Source organism: Patella vulgata, chromosome 4 (assembly GCF_932274485.2).
Source record: "Patella vulgata chromosome 4, xgPatVulg1.2, whole genome shotgun sequence".
Classification (NCBI taxonomy): Eukaryota; Metazoa; Mollusca; class Gastropoda; family Patellidae; genus Patella; species Patella vulgata.
The window spans coordinates 76,031,392-76,052,665 of NC_065882.2; the positions used below are offsets into that span (position 1 = coordinate 76,031,392).

Sequence of the window (21,274 nt, forward strand, 5' to 3'; positions counted from 1 at the left end):
TGAGCAGTACAAGGGACTCTGGGTAATATATCTGGTCGGTGGAAAGTAGGTCAAGCACCGGGGTCATAAACTTCCTCGAGTTATTTAGAATTCGAAACATTCATCTTTCATTACATTTTTGACTCTAAGATGTTACATGAGAGTATAAATTTTAATAAAAACTGACAATATTTAATAAGGCTTTTTTGCTTTACTGCGATATTCTTTTTTTCTTTTACATACTATAAAAGCCAGATTACTTTTATTTCACGCACCTCGTAAAAAACAAAGGTCAAGGTCACGCATGCATGACGGGAGTCGTCGTTCAAAATGGCAGCCACCTCAAAGGGAACCCATGCCTTGCCGAATAAATCTAGCAATACTAGTCCAAGAGAAGACAATGGACGTTCCAAAAATGATGAAAAATCGGCACCAACAGAAGGCCTTCAAAGTGTATCCAAGTCTGAGGATCCCACGCAATCTGGGCGCATTAGATTCAACCAAGGGCGAAAAATACAGATCAAAAACATACCGCCGAATTCGAACAGAAAGGTTTGCTTGGCATTTTGCCTATTTTCTTTTTCTATTGACTAAATTCTCGACCACCACCTGCAACTGCAGCGTACTGGTTACTTAAAAATAAAAGAGGCTAGTTATTAATTGCATCATTGCAATCGATTTTTGGCCATTGTCTGCGAAGTAGACCAAGAATAAATAACACTAAATTTAGTGAATAAACGCTGGTATCGCTTCGTGCCAATCATGGTTGTTATCATGGTAGGATATGACTATGAGTATGAGGTAATTAGAAACGCTGGCCATGACATGAATTACTTTGAGTAGTAATTTGTGGGATAACTATTGCTCTTTTGTGAAAACAGTGATACCCATTTGACCTGTGTCAAATTTTCAAAATGCTGGAAGCGAGCAGTGTAAATATAAATAAAGCCAAATACTCAAAGTGACATGGCAATCAGTCATTCAAGAGTTTTAATTTCTTCCTGCACATGCCAAAGATTTGATCCATGGTACTCCTTAAGTTATTCAAAACAATTTGATAATCAAATTGAATAATGACTTTCTGTTTTAGGACATTGAACAGCTTCTGCAGAAATATGATGTAAAAGATGTGGACATAAACATCAATGTAAAGCAAGGTATGTCCCCAGACTTATATTGATGAATATAGAGGTTTAGCCTACAAACATTTCTAACACATTTCACAATAGATGAATAAAATTATCTTTTGATATACATATGATAGAGTATTACAACATGCAGCTTTTTATCATCAATATGAATATCTTTAATACAAGTGATAGATTTACCTTTTGATAATGATAGAAAAAAAAGGAATTAACTCTTATTAGGTTTAAACTTTAAACTGTATTCTTTATAGTATTTATTATTTGCTACGGACAGAAAGTAAACATTTTAAAGAGCTAGGAAAGATGTTCTGTTTCTCCATAATCTTTAAAACAGTAATTATAACTGTAAAGGCTAGATTGGCTAATGAGTGTCCAATTAAATACAAAGAATACTTTCTTCTCAATGATTAGTTCAAGATATCTAACCAATAATATGGCCAGTGTTTTCTGATTTTATCACATACACACTATACATTCTGAGTGCTTTGCTTCTTTAAGATCTGGCCAGCAAATTCTCAGACCTAAATTAAGAATTTATGGTACTTAACTTGTAAAACTGGAGGTGTCAAAGATTGAGTTTTACACTTTTTGAGTAGGGATAGAAATCAAAATCATACAATTACAAGTATTAAATGGATTTATCAGCTAATGATGAATTGTACAAGGAACTGGACAGTAGAAGTTAAGGATTCAGACAATGTACATGTATGTTACATGATGTTTAAATTCACCAATTTGTTTCTCGATAATTTCTGCAGAAGGCTTTAAACAGCAAAAGTATAACAGTCAAAATGAAGAAAACATTGGTCGTAATAATACAGTTAGAAAACTCAAACTAATTAATCCGCGAAATATCATTTATTTTCTGTGCACCGTATTGAATCGGACAGTCAGTAGCCATTACAGGTACGATGGCTTTTTTTAAAAAGATTGAGAAATGAATATTTTTCTTAGCTCTTTAAAACAGTGTTGAACCTGTTTTGACCGCATTTGTACATGCTATGCTTATAACATTGGAAGTTGTTCTTTTTTTAAATAATTTATACAATCCTACACAGAAGTTGGAAAACTTACTCAAATTGAGTATCAGAAAGATCTGTACTGCTGTCAGTGTAATCAGATTAGAGTCAAAACACTTTTGCTACTGTAGCCATAATTATTGGGCATATGGTTATAGAATTGATCAGAGTTACATGTGCTTTGCTACATCCCAAAGCTTGTAAACAAAAGTAAGGGAAAAGGTAGAAAATATACATGTAGTTAAATGGTTGCTTCCAGTCAAGGTTCGCACACTCATTGAAACTCCTTGAAAATCCTGGAAAAATGCAAATGTTATTTCCAGTACTTGAAAATCCTGGAAAAACATGATTACTCCTTGAAACTCCTGGAAAATTAAACATTTGTGGTTTTGCTATATATAAGATATAACCTGAACGTAATCATCGAATGTTTCTTCAAAAGTTCTCAAGTTCCTTGCCGTAAATGAACTCGAGTCAGTCGAACAATGTTCTTCAAGCAAAAAAAAACCCCTACATTATGATGTAGAATTCTATACAGGGACTCCTGGAATCTGGTAAATAACTCCTGGAAAATTCCTGGAATTTTAAGTGTTCTGTGTTGTGCACACCCTGTCAGTAATTATTAATGACCGTGGATGAGAGTTAACACTAGATACTAGTAGGAAGTCATTAACTAGCTGGATTTGGCCAAAACCTGGTTTTTGTTTACATCTGAATAGAAGCTTAATTTGTGGTGTTTTATTTTTCAGCAATAGTAACGTTAAATGATGGTTGTTTAGCTGAAGAAGTTGTCCATGAATTAGATGGTCAATCTATCAAGGATACACCTGTATCTGTGTGTATATTACCATATACAAATCTTCTGTGTATTGCCCATCTACCTAAACATTTCACAGATCAAGACTTTTCTGATTTGGTGACCAAGTACTCAACCGTTGAAAGATGTTTCTTGATGCGATTTGAAACAACAGGTAAATTGATGAATATTATAAACTCTCTGTCTAATTGATATCCCTCTGTCAGTCTTTTTAAACCAAGGGGGATTGGATGGCTGAATGGTTAGTGTGTGCGCTTTGTATCATAAGGTCTGTCATTGAGTCATCTGGCATGGTTACAATTACCTGGTTGTACGTGACAAGGAGTAGTGTCGCCTGTCCAACCTTATGGGTTTTCTCCAGGTCCTGAATCCCCAGTTGTACATGACAAGGAGCAGGGTCGCCTGTCCAACCTCGTGGGTTTTCTCCGGGTCCTCCGGTTTCCTCCCACTGCTAAAGACTCCTGTGCACAAGCAAATTATTGAAAAAAATTAAAGCCATATGTTGGTCCCGAAATGACCTAGTTTGTGTCGAGTGGACGTTAAACCCCATTTCTCTCTCCAGTTTCTCCGGTTTCCTCCCACTGCTAAAGACCCCGCGCAAGCCAATTATTGAAATAGAATTGAACCATGTGTTAGTACCAGAATGACCGGGTTTGTTGAATTCATTCAGTATTTACAAAGATATGAACTGATCATTTCATATACATGTAACACCTACGCAAAAGCAAATTATTGAAATAAAATTTAACCATGTTAGTCTCGAAATGGCCTAGTTTGTGTCGAGTAGATGTTAACCCCATTTCTCTCCCTCTTTCTCAACCAAATTGTGGGCTGATTATTTTTTCAGATATTCACCCTGCCATTATGATTGCCATGTCACTGTACATGTATTTAAAAAAGAGACCCTGCTTCATATACATTTAAGCTTTAAAGGTCACCGGAAAAGGTTCATAAATTTTTTAAATAATGCAAGTAATTATGTCAACATATCCTTTCCATAAGTATAACACGAACCCGAATGTCAATATTACCTGCAACAGGTAAATTTCAACGTTAGCAATTTCCGCCATTCTCCGTGGGTAGTCGTAACTTTCCGTAAATTTGACGTCATTTTAGTCCTTCTGCTCATATTCTAGTCTATATTTCTATGTGCAGAAGGACTAAAATGACGTCACTGATTGCTTATTGACGGAAAGTTCCGACTACCGACGGAGAACGGCGGAAATTACTAATGTTGAAATTTACCTGTTGCAGGTATTATTGACGTTCGGGCTCGGGTTATACTTATGGAAAGGATATGTTGACATAATTACTTGCATTATTTAAAAAAAAAATTGATGCTTTTCCGTCGACCTTTAAGTGTCCAAAAATTAGGAGGTTAAACCCCATTTCATTTCATTTATATCTCATTTTTGGTGTGCATTCAACAGAATTGTTCCCCTTTGACTGAAATATGCTTCTGAAGTTTTTAAATACAGCTAAATATTAACCTCCCCCCGCCCTCCACCCCCTTGTCAGTGGTGCAGGATGAAGGGTCTGACAAGGACAGCTGTCTAGTTGTTTGGATGGCACGAAAAAACCGAGGTCCCCTGTACACTTAAAAGATCCTTTGGCAGTTGGAATTAGATATATACATATAACAGTAGGCTGTAGCAATGCAGTCCGGGCTAAATTTCCCCCACATCACACTCTTTGGCGTATGCCCATCTTCGTAAAAGATTCCTTGGCAGTTGGAATTAAATAGTGCCGCAGCCCAGTCAAAATTTCCCTCATAGCACACTGTATGGCATATGCCCGTCTTCATTAGCCCAGTTTGAGCAGAATAGTAGGATGTTAAACCCCATTTCATTTATTTTTTCATCAGGTGAAAGTCTTCATTATGGTTTTGTACAGTTTAATGAAGAAGTAGATTGGAACGATGCTAAGGAAGAATTTGATTGGCGTGTTGTAGAAGGATGTCAATTACATGCTGAATATGTCGATATCTGTACCGACTATAGTAAACTGTATTCTAGATGTTTGTTTATCAGTAATCTACCCAAGTCATTTAAAGAAGCCTATAAACTACGAGAAATATTTAATTGTATAGCTAGTCCTATATATTGTCAGGTATGAATACAACCAGGCCAAGGGCCTAATTATTTCAACTAAATGATTTTAAGGATGCAGCAATTTCATTGGTTGAAAGTTTAAATCCTAGTACAAGATGTAGTCTACGATATCACTTTTGGTGGAAGTGGACTTGAAATTCCAGGAACGAATGTAACGAAAGGGGCAGTTTTCATGAATGAGGTCCATGGAATAAATGATTTTAATTCTGCCTGAAAATTACAAGCACTAGAGAAATTGTGCCTAAAAAGTCATGTTCCTGAATCATGGCGAGTTTTACAACATCTAGACGTTGCTAGATTGGTCTGTAATTCCCACACTTATAGCTATGTTATCTCTCTTTAATGCAAACACGTGAACGATAACATCCAGTCAGAGGTTGTGACACAAACACACTCAAATCAAACAAGGCAACCTCCATGGAAACCTTAACATTGTCGAACAAACCTTGAATTTTGCAATTTGATTATCACAGGTAGACATTTTAGCTGGAAAGCGCGAGACTAGGAATTCTCAATGTTCGAGGAATCAGTAGACAATCGAAAACTATTGCCGAAATATGCAGGGTATTACGTGAAGGCCTTGATAAGATGTACAGAGTTAAAGTGAGATCAAGCCTTCTATTGAAGATGAAATAGCATGAATTTGTGTTTGACAATATCTGTGACAGGTGTCTTATTTCCAACTTGAATACAGCAGTACATTAAACAATGAATTTATTTATTATTAAAATATCTACATCACTAAAAAAAACTATCATCAGTGTTACATATTTATGTTTCTAAGATATGATAATTCAATATCATAGATAAATAGGCTAAAAAGAAATGTAATTTGGTTCACCAGAATATATATTCTGCAGATTCTTCTAAACATCTTATCAGTCCAGAGATAAGATGTGGTGTGAACATAATTGAGATGTAATCAAATGTTTCATACTAAACTAATGCTGCCAGTCTACAATTAGCTCCACTTGAGAACATGCACTAAGCTGCATGACCAATATTTTAAGTACATGTATTTAGTCGAAAACACTAAGTATACTGTGAGAAGTAATTATTCTACTTATTAATAAAATAATTGAAAAAGTTTATTTAGTCTTCGTGTGCATCACAGATGTGGTACGAAGTAGAGCTGCATTACAAAATAGTATATTAACTTTTGGATATGGCAGCCATTCAGGGCAGGAGGTTTGGATGGCTGAATGGTTAGCATGTGCTTGCTGTATCATACGGCCTGTCATTGAGACAACTGGCGTGGTTTCGAATCCCCGGTTGTACGTGACAAGGAGTAGGGTCGCCTGTCCAACCTCGTGGGTTTTCTCCGGGTCCTCCGGTTTCCTCCCACTGCTAAAGACCCCTACGCGCAAGTGAATTATTGAAATAAAATTAAACCATATGTTAGTCCAGAAATGACCTAGTTTGTGTCGAGTGGACTTTAAACACCATTTCTTTCTCTCTCTCTCCCTTTACATTATCTAGTTTTTAACTATTTTAATGAGAATTGCCAGCTCTTTATCTAATCTCCCATAATGCCCCTTTACCTTTTGCTCAAAATTTTGTCAAAAAAATTTAGTTTTATGCTAGTAATGATTTTCTAATTGTAGATAATGTTGAAGGATAATGAATCATTAGGTTATGGTATTATAGAATATAAACAGGCCAGTGAAGCTAGAGATACATGGTTTAAATTATCAGATTATAAATTACAAGATGTTAGTCTCAATGTATCATTCTGTGTTCCTGATAAACCTGCTGTCTTTATATACAACCGAATTATGTTAAAATTGGTACGTTTACTTTCTTTATTTACAACCATGTTATCTTGATTGGGGGTTTGGGGTGAAGGTAGTAAAGGTTTCAGACTCAAATTCCGGTTTCCACTGCTAAAGACCCCTACATGCAAGCAAATTATTGAATAAAAGATACCCTGTTAGTCCTGAAATGATCTAATTTGAGTCAAGTGACGTGGTTTTGATTTTCTGCTTGTACCTGACAGGTAGTAGAGTCGCCTGTCCAACCTCATGGGTTTTTTTCCAGGTCCTCAGGTTTCCTCCCATTGCTAAAGACCCCATGACTAAGCGAATTATTGGAAAAAAATTGAACCATGTTAGCCCTGAAATGACCTAGTATGAGCGATGATTAAACCTTGAAAAATTGGATATCGTCCAAAAAATCCAAATGCCGATCCTCGACTTTAACTGTTTTATTTCATTTTATAGGAGAGTAAAAATCCAACGAAAGGAAGTTTGTTACCTGATCCAGTGATAACCAATCCAGTCTCAATAAATAATCCTCTAGTCAAAGGTTTGGCCAATCAAAGCCCAGAATGTAAGTGTAGATAACAAACTTGAATACGACAATTTAGCAATGGAACCAAAGTTATCGAGCAAATGAAATTTATACTCAGTGCTTATGTTCATGAGATAAAGAAGCCTTATCAATTTTCAACAATTTTATTTAACTCGAGTTAATGCATATGTGTTGTATCATAAGATCTGTCATTGAGTCAACTGGTGTGGTTTCAATTCACCAGTTGTACGTGACAAGGAGTTCGGGTTGCCTGTCCAACGACATGGGTTTTCTCTGGGTCCTCCGGTTTCCTCCCACTGCTAAAGACCCCTACGCACAAGCGAATTATTGAAATTTTAGTCCGAAAATCACTTGGTTTGTGTCGAGTGGACTGTAAACCCCATTTCTCTCTCTCTCTCATTGAACTTGAACAGATAATGTTGTCACTTGATTACAAAAATAACATTGCAATCTTATTTCACATTGGTAGTTTGATATTAGCCAAATTATTTGATTCTAAAGAAAACATTTTCCAGGATTCAAAATATGTACATTGGATGTGACATTTGAAATAGAATTGTTTTTTGACTCGCTAAATGAGTTTCTGAATTATTTGATTAAGCTGATATGATCTGTGTATTATAAATGAAAATGCTCCGAACTGGGTCAATGAAGACGGGCATACGCCATACAGTGTGCTATGAGGGACATTTTGCTCGGACAGCAGCACTACGGCCTACTCTTATATCGAATTCCAACTGTCAAGTGATCTTTTACGTGAATGCCAATGTGTACACGGGACCTTGGTTTTTCGTCCAATCCGAGCGACTAGACAGCTGTGCTTGTCAGACTCTCCGTCCTGCATCACTGACAAGGAGGAACCTCGCCGGAGAATCTGGATGAACTTTCTCGGCCAATGCAGGGATCGAACACCCAACTTCCAGGATAGCGGGCCAGCGTCTTACCCACTTAGCCACCGTGACCCATGTGTATTATAAAACTCAAACAGTTAAATGATCTAACTTAGATCATTTCAAAATCCTATGTACCTGGAAGTATAAGTTGGTTTTTTATATATGTTTACAAAATTGTTGAGCTTTCTGTAATTATGTATGTTTTATTCCAGTAATGAAGAACTTTATGCAAGCTTTGAATCATTTACAAACAGTATACCAAAATCAGATAACTACACCTTCAAACAAACCAGGTTAGTAAAAAAACTCAAATATAAAGTAGCCGTTATATAAATTTCCTGTTGCCCTTAAACATCCTTTCCAGCATGGTTTCCCCTTGTCAGTGGTGCAGGGTGGAGGCCCTGACAAGGACAGCTGTCTAGTCGTTTGGATAGTATAAAAAAATCAAGGTCCTGTGTACTTATTAGCATGCATGTAAAAAGATCCCTTGGCAGTTGGAATTCTATATAAGAGTAGGCCATAGCACTGCTGCCTGGGCAAAATTTTCCTCATAGCATACTGTATGGTATATCCCCATCTTCATTAGCTCAGCCGGTGCAGAACAGTAGGGTGTTAAACCCCATTTTATTTGTTAAATGTCTACTTTCTGCTGCATGAAGTGGGCTAATGCCATGCATTGTGCTATGAGGGAAACTTTTTCCAAACAGTGAGACACTTCCACCTGCTATTTATAACATTGTAAATGCCAAGGGTTGCTTTATGTGCTCCTGAATGTGTAAACAGAATCTCAATTTGACTCCCATCCGGACAGCTAGACATTAAAAGATTGTCGACTTGATTCATGTATTTTTATACATATCATCTATTAGACCACGGCAAGCTAGTCGTATAAAGGATGTTACAGAATTTCTGTCCTCAGGGTTTTTACACTATTTAAATTATAGATACATTATGTAAGATTTAGATAAAGAACTGGCCGTTCTTGTTATAATGGCTCAAAAATAGATAATGAAAAATGAAAATATTGAAAATTTCATTCAAATTGCTTCATTCTGAGCCAAGTTATCACTGTTTCGTTTGTAGTTTTGACAAGATGTGTGCATAGTGGTAGCCGGGGCACTGGTATATTCAAGAACTTAGCCTCGCTTTCCCATTTTTAAATTAAATTTTTAAATGGCAACCGTTCTAATCTAGTTAAAATCTTGAGTATTCGATGCAATCAAGAGTTGATTATGGTCTTGTTTTGTTAATAAATGTCTAATTAATAGTTTATGTAACATTTCAGGCCTAAAGAAAGACCTGCAATAGGCAGATTTAGCTCTTGGATATACCAATGTAAAACTCTTGATTTTGATATTTTTATAACTTTTTAGTATGAAGTTTTCCGTCTTTCTTTTATAGGTTTACTTGGTCCTGCCCCCTCTTTACCACTCAGTCCTGCGATGAATCCTAACATGCAACTGGGTTTAATGATATTTTTGGCAACTCAGATGCAGAATAAACTGACTCAACAGGTAGGATAGGCTTATTCTCACTATTAACAACAGGGTTTCAGTTGGATGAGTTGTGGTCCTGATGAATTTTAACGAAAAAGGGTAAAATTATTTTGTGTTGATTTGAAGACGTGTAAGCATATTAGCCGACTAGACTTTGAATTAAAATGTTCTGTAATTTAGCTCAACTGATAGTTTTATCTATATTTATAATTTCTCTCCGTCCATCTGTCATTTTTTAGGTTTATTTTTTTAATAAAACTTTGAGATATTTGATTGAAATTTCTTGTTTAATGAGTTTCAGAATTTGTTTTATTTACATATTTAGATTATATATTCGTTTTTTATAGTTCAAAATAGATCGTTTATTTTCCAGTTTACTGTCCAACCTCGTTAGTTTTCTCGGGTCGTCCAGTTTCCTCCTATTGCTAAAGATCCCTACGCGCAAACAAATTATCGAAATAAAATTGAACCATATGTTAGTCCCTAAATGAACTAGTTTGTGTTGAGTGGAAGTTAAACCCTATTTCACTCTCTCTCTCTCTCTCTTTCTTCTAGTTTACTGGACCACTAGCAGCTCAACTGAATATACTACAAAAACTTGGACAACAGAAGAACTTGACAGTAAGTCACTTTATTTTTCTTTCAAAATTGACTACTCCAATTTTAGTTCCCTTTTGGAATTATTAGACTTGGGATTGAATTTCATGTTGGTAATTCTGGTTATGTATGCAGATTGCTGTATCTACAGGCAGTATAGGAACCTTTTCAGTGTATAGTATAAGTTAGCATAGCATTCAATAGTATATGAATCTTTCAGCATTGTATCGTAAGGTCTGTAAATGACTTAACAGGCGTTGTTTCGACTCCCTGGTTGTACGTGACAAGGAGTAGGGTCGCCTGTCCAACCTCATAGGTTTTCTCTGGGTTTTCCGATTTCCTCCCAATGATGAAGATCCCTCATCGCAAGTGAATCATTGAAATCAAGAAATTGAACGATATGTTAGTACCGAAATGACCTGGTTTGTGTCGAGTAATCGTTAAACCACATTTCTCTCTCTCTCATTTCTTTTTTTTACATTATGTAATTTTTTTCCCCAGGATGTAAAGCCATCTTTATTAGGTGATCCATTAACATCTCAAGCTAATCTGGTTATACAGACGTTAACAGCTCAAGTTAAAGGAAACCAGAATATTACACAAATACTACAAAATACACGAGATCTTAATCTTAATCTATTGATGAACCTCGGTCAAATCATGTCCAATATTCAAAATAAGAAAAAACCTGAAAGCATCCTGACAAAAAACATTCCTCCTCCACAGAGCGGACTCTTCCCTACCCCCATGTTTCCTCCATCAAATAATAACCAAGGAAAAGGCGGACCGAACGCCAACGGAAATTCGTTTCTACAAAACATACAAGGAAATCTCCAAAAACAGTTTACATCAAACGCCGGACCTAAACCATTAATGGCTAACTTCCAACAATTATCAGCCATGAAATCTAACCCTACTTCCTTGTTAGGAGAGCCGCCTGCATATCTACCGAAAGTTCAGAATTTAAATGCTAGTAAAGGAATGTCAATGGGAAGTGGTTATCCTTCATTGAACAGAGCTAGTGAGTCTAGTAGCTATGGTAACAGGGGAAGTTACTCTGGAGGGCAAGATTATGGTCAATATAATGACTCTGGTTATTGGGTAAGTACATGTATTATTCTATTATTAAGTACAGGCGAACTGCACTACATACCGATAAGACAAACCTGTTAAATGAATTTAAAAGACACACTATCAAATGAGTTTACATAATTACTACAGCAGGCCCCAGTTTCACAAAGCATTCTCAGACTCAAGTTAAGAATTTACCAAACTTTCAATCACTTTTTATGAAAAATATCTTTGATCCAGAAACACAAAACTTTGCACATAATTTCTTAATGGATGTATTTTGATACATTAAAACAGCAAAAGTGTTTTTTTTAAAGGTTGTTCTGAATTGGATTTTCTACCAATCTTGCACAATGAAGGGGGGATGTTGTATTTATAACTTTTAGAAGGTTGATGTAACTGAATACATGGTTAATTTATATATAAACTATATAATATTATTATTTATATCAACAGGCTGATAACACTAATGATAGTACTAGTGAAGATCCTTTTCAAGACATTCCTTCTAAAGTAAGTCAAAATACATTATATTTGGTAGGATATGATTAATCTTTCCGTAACATCTGGTCTCCCCCTTCGGCTATGTAACTCTCTTTGACGTCTTTAATTGTCTGTGCTACTGTGTGTTTTAATTAGCCAGAAAATGAGGACAATTCTGTTGAATTTGCACCAAAAATGAAATGAAATGGGGTATAAGGTCCTACTTATCTGCTCCGACTGAGATAATGAAGACGGGCAAATACCTTACAGTGTGCTATACGGAAAATTTTGCCCAGACAGCGGCAATACGGCCTACTTTTATGTTGAATTCCAACAGTCAAGGGTTCTTTTACAGTAACTAATGTGCACATGGGACCTCATTTTTTTGTCCTATCTTAAAGACTATACTTTGTCCCTTGCCAGACCCTCTGTCCTGCACCTCTGACAACAGGGAATCATGCTGGAAATTGCTGATGAACCCAAACACAGGACCTCAAAGTTAGCAGGCCAACATCTTACTCACTAAGCCACCATGGCTCCCAAAAATGGAGAGAGAAATGGGGTTTAACGTCCACTAGACACAAACCAGTTCATTTCAGGACTAACATATGGTTCAATTTTATTTCAATAATTTGAATGCGCAGTGGGAGGAAACTGGAGGACCCGGAGAAAACCCACGAGGTTGGACAGGCGACCCTACTCCTTGTCATGTACCACCGGGGGATTGAAACCAGTTGACTCAGTGACGGACCTTATGATGCAACGCTAACCATTCGGCCATCCAACCCCTCCCAATAGTGTAATATAGATATAGTGTAATAGAGAGTAACTTTGTATATTATAGTATCAGTCAGGAACAGATTATAGAAGAGAAGATATTTATAACCAATATCCAATGTTAAATACAAACACTAATGTAAGTTTTTACAATTATTTTAATGAATTTATTGCAGGGATATTTCTTTTAAAGATGGGTTCCGCATACAAACTGGGTGATTTAATGGTATATATGGACTAAAAACATATTCAAACTAAATAATTTGTCATAATTATGTTTCAAATCCTTCTCAAACATTGTAATTGGGAAGGAATGCCCTGCTATTAAAATTCGATCAAACCAGGTCATGTTTACGTCACGTCTTGGATGTCAGAGGAGAATTCATTGCATACATAAGACGATGTTGTCTTTAATCGCTTACTATTTATTACAACTATCGAATCCTAATTAAATTCTTTTTCCGTCATTTTTATCTCAGAAAGTGTTGTACGTCTAACTCTTCAAAGCGTTAATCAACTTGTACATCAAGCGGTCAATGTTCGCGTGTGACCTTTGACATCACACGTGCAGAAATTCTTAATCGTCGGGCTGTTGATTAGGGGAACCCTTGCATTTTTGTCCTGTATACGCTCCATGAGTGTTTTTCGTGGAATCCAGTATTTTTCTAGTAAGATTGGATATCTCTACTTTCCATATATACCAAAATTGCCATACTTTTATTGGAAATAACCACCCGATAAATACTTTTCTGGGAACCCATCTTTAATATGGGGATTCAAATTATCCCAAGGTAAACAAAGGTTAAGGGTGGGTATTGAAAAGGGGCTCCATCCGTCTTTCCGACCAAGGGTTTTCTGGCGTGGTCTCCCCTTGAAGGACAGCTGTCTAGTTGTTTAGATGGGACAAAAATCGAGATCCCCTGAACAGATTGGTGTACACATAAAAGATCCCTTCTTCATAAGCCCAGTCGGAGCAGAACAGTAGGACGTTAAACCCCATTTAATTTCATTTATAGTAGTTGCTGATATTAGAAAGTTTTCAGATTTAATAGTCTTTGGGTTTACATGAAAACAAATTTAGCATAGTATTTGGTATACGAGGACACTGTTTGTCATTCTGCACACAGACAACTATCTACTCTACTTTGAGTATAGATCTCTGCGCTTAATGGCAGCCATATCCAACACTTAGTATACTGATTTGTAATGCGGTCCTACTCCGCTTCACATCTGTTATACACAAAAAGACTAAATATACCTTTTCAATTTTATTAAATGAAAGTAGATTTGTAATGCGGTCCTACTCCGCTTCACATCTGTTATACACAAAAAGACTAAATATACCTTTTCAATTTTATTAAATGAAAGTAGATTTGTAATGCGGTCCTACTCCGCTTCACATCTGTTATACACAAAAAGACTAAATATACCTTTTCAATTTTATTAAATGAAAGTAGATTTGTAATGCGGTCCTACTCCGCTTCACATCTGTTATACACAAAAAGACTAAATATACCTTTTCAATTTTATTAAATAAAAGTAGATTTGTAATGCGGTCCTACTCCGCTTCACATCTGTTATACACAAAAAGACTAAATATACCTTTTCAATTTTTTTAAATGAAAGTAGAATATATACTTCTCAAAATTCTCAAAATACACCTAGTGTTTTCGACTAAAATCATCGAATTAGGACTTAAAATGTCGGTCAACTAGCTTAGTGTGTTCTCAAGCAGAGCTAATTGTAGACCGACAGCATAAGTTTAGTATGGATGTTTATGACTGACTCTTCTTCAAATGTTACTCAAATAGTTTTAAGTATCTGTAAAGTTAATTTTTTTTTTCTTTTTTTTTTTTCTTCTTCCAGAATTCCAATTTTTCTAGTCAAAAGAATGTTTCAAATATTTATCAAGTAAGAAATAATTCTGTTATTCATAAATTCCTTGAAACTAAATCTGTAAAATTACATTCTATTCAAAAATACAGTGCATAAATTTACTTGAATTCTGTCATGATTTGAAATAATGTTAAACCTAGCTAATTATTAAACATGAAGTACTGATCTTTGTAGAACACAGTCCATGAAAACATGAGGTATTCTTTATCAATATCGGCATTCAATAACGGACATCGCATATTTTCCACCGTCTTCATTAGCCCAGTCATTGCAGAAATTTTCCATGCCGTCTTTGACAACCTTGCCTTGTGTATTGAAAATGACAGTAGGTCGCTAAGCATTTGTATTTTAAAAAAGAACCTGGAACACAGCTGTCTCCACAAGCTTCAACTCATGTCATCCATTAATATTTGTGACTGTCGTTTGTTTGTCTTTTTGTCTGTTCAGGATTGCCGGCTACACTAGGGCTGTCCTGAGACTGAAATTTAGTGTATAGAGGTAGCCTGGACTAGGGAGAGATATAGGCTGGGTGGTGATGGACTACCACTTCTGGTTACGACGTTATACCAGTTCTGGTTCATGGCTATACCCATGCTATGACACATCAACCGCTAGTAGCGAGAAAAGATTGGCCATATGTTAGCTTAAAAATAGCAAGATGTTAAAATCCAATTTTCTGCCATTGTTACCTGTTTTGTCAGAGTATCAAAACCTCTTGAACTAATTTTTGTATCATGAATCTTATCTTACAGAAGAACGACACCTTACAGCAACAAAAATATCCAGCCATAGCCCCGTCCGCACCTCGTGCATCCAACTATCAGACCAATACCAATGAACTATTAACAACACCAAGAACAACATATTCAGCCAAACAAGTTGACTATACAACATATACAGACTATAACAAAAATACAAATTCCCTATTCCCAACAAACTCAGTGTACAATACCAATAATACCGGTGCTCAGATTAATAACTACAGTGGCAACAGAAATATTTTAAACTATCAAGACAACTCGTCTTATAATATACGAACAGCAAATAGTGACTATGATTTTAATTCAATGCAGCCATCAAAATATCCCACAAACAGCTCATCAAATTATAAATTCGGTTATCAAGGTAGTAATTATAAAGATGAATCTTTTAATCTTGATAACAGTTCATCTTACACTCCTGCTCCACCACCATCTTCATATGTTCTAGTAAGTATAGCATTTTATTACTATTGATTTTATAGGAGTTGGAGGGAGGGGGTCACTGTGGCTAAGTGAATAAGACGCTTGCTTGCTAGGCTGGAGGATGAGGGTTCGATCCCGGTGTTGACTAAGTAATTTCATAGGGATTCATAAGGGACAGGAGCTCTATTTCCCTCATAGCCTAGAAGTAGGATGTTAAACCCAATTTCATTCATTTATTGCACTTATGAAGTGCTTTCAACCGAATCGTCCCCCATTTTTATCTGGCTAAATATCTTGCAGCTATGGCGGGTGTGGTGCCAGGCAGGGTAAGCTTACTCTTCCGGAAACCTGTTACCACTGTTTGTCATGTATTTTGTACACGGTACACAGTCCATTTGCTGATTACACTATTTTGCCGATACCGGTTTTTTTTGACTTCGAATTTTGTCTAATGGTTTGGATTGTTCATACTTGGTTTTATTTTATTTACTTCAAACTATAAAATCTACAATGTATATAATATATTCTATTTATCTTTCTTTGTGTGTGTGTATTACAGAAAACTCCTGTTGGCCAGAAACGCTCATATAGTCAGTTACTTCCAGCTCCTGAACCAAGTCCTGAAGGTTCGTACATTGGACAACATTCGCAGGGCCTCGGTGGGCATTATGCTGATTCTTACTCCAAGAGAATCAAACTGGATGATAGATTCCAGTAACTACCTGATTCAATCCTGCCTTGGAACAATTTCTGTATACATAGCTCTGTTATATTTATATCAAACCAATCAGAATTCAATTTCAATGGTGCAGTTGTATATTTTTCAATTGATTTTGAATTTTACTTCGTAATATTTTCATTAGTAATCATGGATCATTCTCCATTTAGAAATCATGGATTATTTTCCATTTTCTAATTAAAAATCATAGATCATGTTACTTTGAAATCATGGATTATTTTCCACTTTTACTTAGAAATCATAGATTATTTTCCATGTTTTTTAGAAATCATGGATTATTTTCCATTTTTACTTAGAAATCATGGATTATTTTCCATGTACCTTAGAAATCATGGATTATTTTCCATGTTCCTTAGAAATCATGGATTATTTTCAATTTTTACTTAGAAATCATGGATTATATTTCCACTTAAGAGATCATAGATTGTTTTCGTTTTCCACTTGGATATCATGGGTTATTTTTCTATTTTCATTTACAAAACGAATATTATTTTCTCTTTTGACTTGGATGTCATGAATCATTTTTCACTTTTACTTAGAAATCATGGATTATTTTCCATGCTCCTTTGAAATCGTGGATTATTTTCCATGCTCCTTTGAGCATAGATTATTTTCCACTTTTAATTAGAAATCATGGATTATTTTTCACTAAGCTCAAAGATATTTTGTAGCTTATTTAATTATATGTACTAATAGTTGAACGAATTTGTCAAAGCATGGGTTTTTTGTTATGTGGTGTTCGGCCATTTTGTCCTGATAGCCCTACTTACATAGGTAAGGTAGGTAGGTTATATATACATATATATATATTATTATAATATCAATAGTAAAAGTATGATTGCCAATATTTTGAATACTTATTAGTTACTAGTTAATACAATAGGATTTATAATATCAAAATAAAACTCACCATGGCCAGAATATTATCAAACACATCAAGAGATGTATTTTGTGAATTAGTAGGCACCTAATAGTGAACAAAAGCAACTTTGCGAATTACTAGGCACCTAATAGTGAACAAAGGCAAATTTGTGAATTACTAGACACCTAATAGTGAACAAAGGCAAATTTGTGAATCACGAGTCACCTAATAGTGAACAAAAGCAACTTTATGAATTACTAGGCACTTGATAGTAATAGTGAACAAAAGTAAATTTGTGAATTACTAAGGCATCTAACGGTGACCAAAGTAACTTTGTGAATTACTAGACACCTAGTAGTGAACAAAGGCAAATTTGTGAATCACTAGTCACCTAATAGTGAACAAAAGCAACTTGGTGAATTACTAGGCACTTGAATTACTAAGGCACCTTCTAATGAACAGCAGTAACTTAGTGAATTACTAGGCACCTATTAGTGAACAAAGGTAACTTGGTGAATTAATAGGTACAATAGAAGCCTTTTCATGTATCTATAAAAGTTGTAGTATTGGCAAATATTTGTGGTTATTTCATTCTAACATATCATAATTGGCTTTAATTTATTACAAAAGATAATTCTTACAATAAAAAAATCTTCATTCAATTAAAGAATTTACATCATTGAAATATCTTCTTTTTTTTGTCTCAATTTTAATTCTTTTTTTATTATTTTGTATATTGTACATGTTTCTTATTCACCTTAATTCTTTATCTTCTATTCTGATATTATCAATATCTTTTACTTCTTTTTTCTATCTCCTATACCTTTAAATTCAAATTCTTTTTCAGCTTTCTTTTCAGTTTTATCTTTTAAATTTCTCTTGTTCTTTTGTACATATATTTCTTATTGTTAAGTTAAAAGTATCATTTATTGGTCGAAATTAATTGGTTGTGCTGTCAATGGTTCTTAGCGAAGGCTACTTTAATTTGTTTAGTTTTATCTTTAAATTTAATATTTTCTGGTCAAATTAATATTATTTGTTAGGATATAATCCGTAAGATAAATTTTTTTACAGATTAGAAGGTAGATAATTCATCGAGAGATTTATTCCACGATCTTGACTATAGTTCATCAGTATCAAAATATGTCGGAGATAAACTCTGTTAAATGGAATTAAGAAACTATAGACTTAAATATTTTGTCAGGCATAGTAGAGCATTAATTCTAATAAAAGCATTAATTCAATGTAAAGACAGCTTGTGTATTACAGTATTATACATAGCCTTAAAGTTAAAGTATGGGTTTTTTAAACAGTTATGTGGGAAGAAAAAAAATTAATTTTAAATCTATTGAATTGAGAATGGTAAAGGTAGTTACGGAAGTAAGGGAATAGTAGCTTTGCAATTGTTTTTTAAATTTTGTTGGCAAGGTAATGTGTCTTTGTAGGAAAAAATTAAGTACATCCTATCTCTGTAACCAAATTCGCTGGACAGAATCAAACAGAAAGAAAAAATATTTCTGATTCTGTTGTAGATATTTTCATTTAATTTAAGATACAGTAAATATAGAATTCCATATGGGTGGATATCCCCTATGTAAATATTGTTAATACCATAATGTCTTTCAGATAGACGTATATATATATATATATTGTATTTTAATAAGTCGTGATAATATATGGATTATCTCGTCTTGTATTGCTATTATTACTCTCTTCTTTACATACACATCGAAAAAAAACAAAAACATACATCAATTAATTTAAAATTTCATAATTATTCTGAAATACTATAAATTTTGAAAAGCGTTGAAAATAAAAAAAATCAAATTCTAAATTGCTTCGAATCACTATAAATTTTAAAAACCAATAAAATATCTTCTTTTTTGTTTTTTCTTTTTTTTTTCATTAAAACATTTTGTGAGTACATTTCTTTTATAGAATTAGATACTATTACACTGAATTTGTTTAGGAATTGAATGTCAAATTTTTTAGGTTTACGGCTGTATAAAGTTTAGTTGGTCGCTTATTAAATTCTTCACAAACAATGTATTGTAAATTGACTTATTTTAAATCATTTTCATGTGTTTATCTTTTGCATTTTTTCTTTTATCCTACTTTTAAATAACAAATTATTTTTCTTTGCTTTTCTGTACTAGAAATAGAAAGCTTTTATAAATAAAGTTCTGTTAATTAAATCCGATTAGCAAAGACCTCTCTGTATAATTCTTCAAAGCAATACTAAAGATATTAATGGCATTTAGTAATTGAACAGGAAAACAGGTCACAGTGCTATACAATACAGTTATTGCTTATAACTGGGCAACTTTTCCACTAGGCTTTATAAAGACAATAAAAGCCTAGTGGAAGTGTTACTCACTTATAAGCACTAATTGCATTCCATAGAATTGTGACCTATGTATTTCATAATCTTTCAATCTGATTAAAACACAGATCCTATTTCGTTTCGTTTTTCATAGTCCAAAATTCCATTTTAATTGTCTTTACTACACTAGGATTTGAAAGTTATATAAGCTGCATTCTGGTTGATGTGAGGGATTAGCCAGTGAAGAAGTCTATTGCAGCAAGTTCTTGGCATGCGATGCACGGAACTGTGGGTATCCTACTAGAAACATCAACGCTGATTAGTTAATCAAATGTCTGACGTCATAAGGCAAAAACAGCTCGTATGACCCCTGACACGACCTCCCACTACAACTGGTCAGATCTTTATGTAGTAAAGGCGATCAAAAGTATTAAAGAAACGAAACGAAGTATAGATCTGTATTTTAATCTGATTGATGATCTCTGTCTTTAATTATAAAATATCTGTTCTGTTTATAATGTTGAGAAGCTCATCCAATTCACTTGTTGAAATTATAACACCATTTATCTTCACAACAATGAAGAGATAATTAATCTCTGCTATAAATTATATTTTTTGAATCTTTGATTCATTCCAGAAGACAAAATAAAGTCTAGGACAATTTAAAATTTATTTGTTTTTATTTATTTGAAGAGAAACTCATCCTGGTGTACCAGAAGTTAGTTATTGTCATCATTGATTCAAAATTTAAGATCTGGTTTATCAAACATAACCGGGGGGGGGGGTCGAATGGTTAGTGTGTGGACGTTGTATCATAAGGTGTGTCATTGAAGTTCACTGGTGTGGTTTCGATTCCCTGGTTGTATGTGACAAGGAGTAGGATCGCTTGTCCAACCTTGTGGGTTTTCTCTGGGGCCTCCGGTTTTCTCCCACTGCTAAAGACCCCTACGTGCAAGCGAATTATTGAAATAAAATTGAACCATATGTTAGTCCCGAAATCATCTAGTTTGTATTGAGTGGACCTAAACCTCATTTCTACCTCTCTGTCAGACATGACCCAGTGAGGAAGACAAAAACAAATCTATTGAATAGATTGTTGTAGCAGTAAATAATTGTGTTTGAGTAGACTAGAGTGCAGTCCGAGTGTCTAGTTACAAGTATAGTTGGGAGGGATAAATCGCAATTCATATGATTTAAAAAATTGTAAGGATGCTGCGTTCTCATTGGTTGAAACTTTTGAGCTCTTAGCCAATAAAAAGGTAGCATTCTTCAAATATTTTGGGGGAAAAAGGCTCCAAGTCTACTTGCTTAAATATTATAACGGTGACACACAGTAATTTTATTAAACATGCTACATAATTTAAAGATATGCTTTATATCTGCTGTGGGTAGTCAAAATCTTGTTTATCATAATTAATTAAATTATTAAGCAACCATCAGTCTCGTGGTATACAATGGACAAAACCGAATTGGGGTTGGATGGCCGAATGGTTAGCGCATGCGCGTTGTATCATAAGGTGTCTGACCTTGTGGGTTTTCTCCGACTGCTAAAGACCCCTACACTCAAAC

The 21,274-nt window shown here is 34.7% G+C and overlaps 1 protein-coding gene across 2 annotated transcripts; it reads left to right on the plus strand.

Annotated features, from left to right (window-relative positions):
- Positions 1-297: 297 nt before the first annotated feature.
- On the plus strand, positions 298-20,377 carry LOC126819287 (ribonucleoprotein PTB-binding 2). Of its 2 annotated transcripts, XM_050547259.1 has the most exons (15): positions 298-531; positions 1,070-1,136; positions 2,896-3,117; positions 4,828-5,072; positions 6,679-6,861; positions 7,294-7,402; positions 8,490-8,570; positions 9,679-9,791; positions 10,329-10,394; positions 10,872-11,471; positions 11,898-11,954; positions 12,769-12,840; positions 14,568-14,612; positions 15,350-15,805; positions 16,341-20,377. In XM_050547259.1, exons 1-15 carry the CDS (start codon positions 310-312, stop codon positions 16,497-16,499), a joined length of 2,697 nt encoding a protein of 898 aa, XP_050403216.1. In that variant the 5' UTR covers positions 298-309; the 3' UTR covers positions 16,500-20,377. The 2 variants fall into 2 exon arrangements, with proteins under 2 accessions (XP_050403216.1, XP_050403218.1); XM_050547261.1 differs by lacking the exon at positions 14,568-14,612.
- Positions 20,378-21,274: the final 897 nt, after the last annotated feature.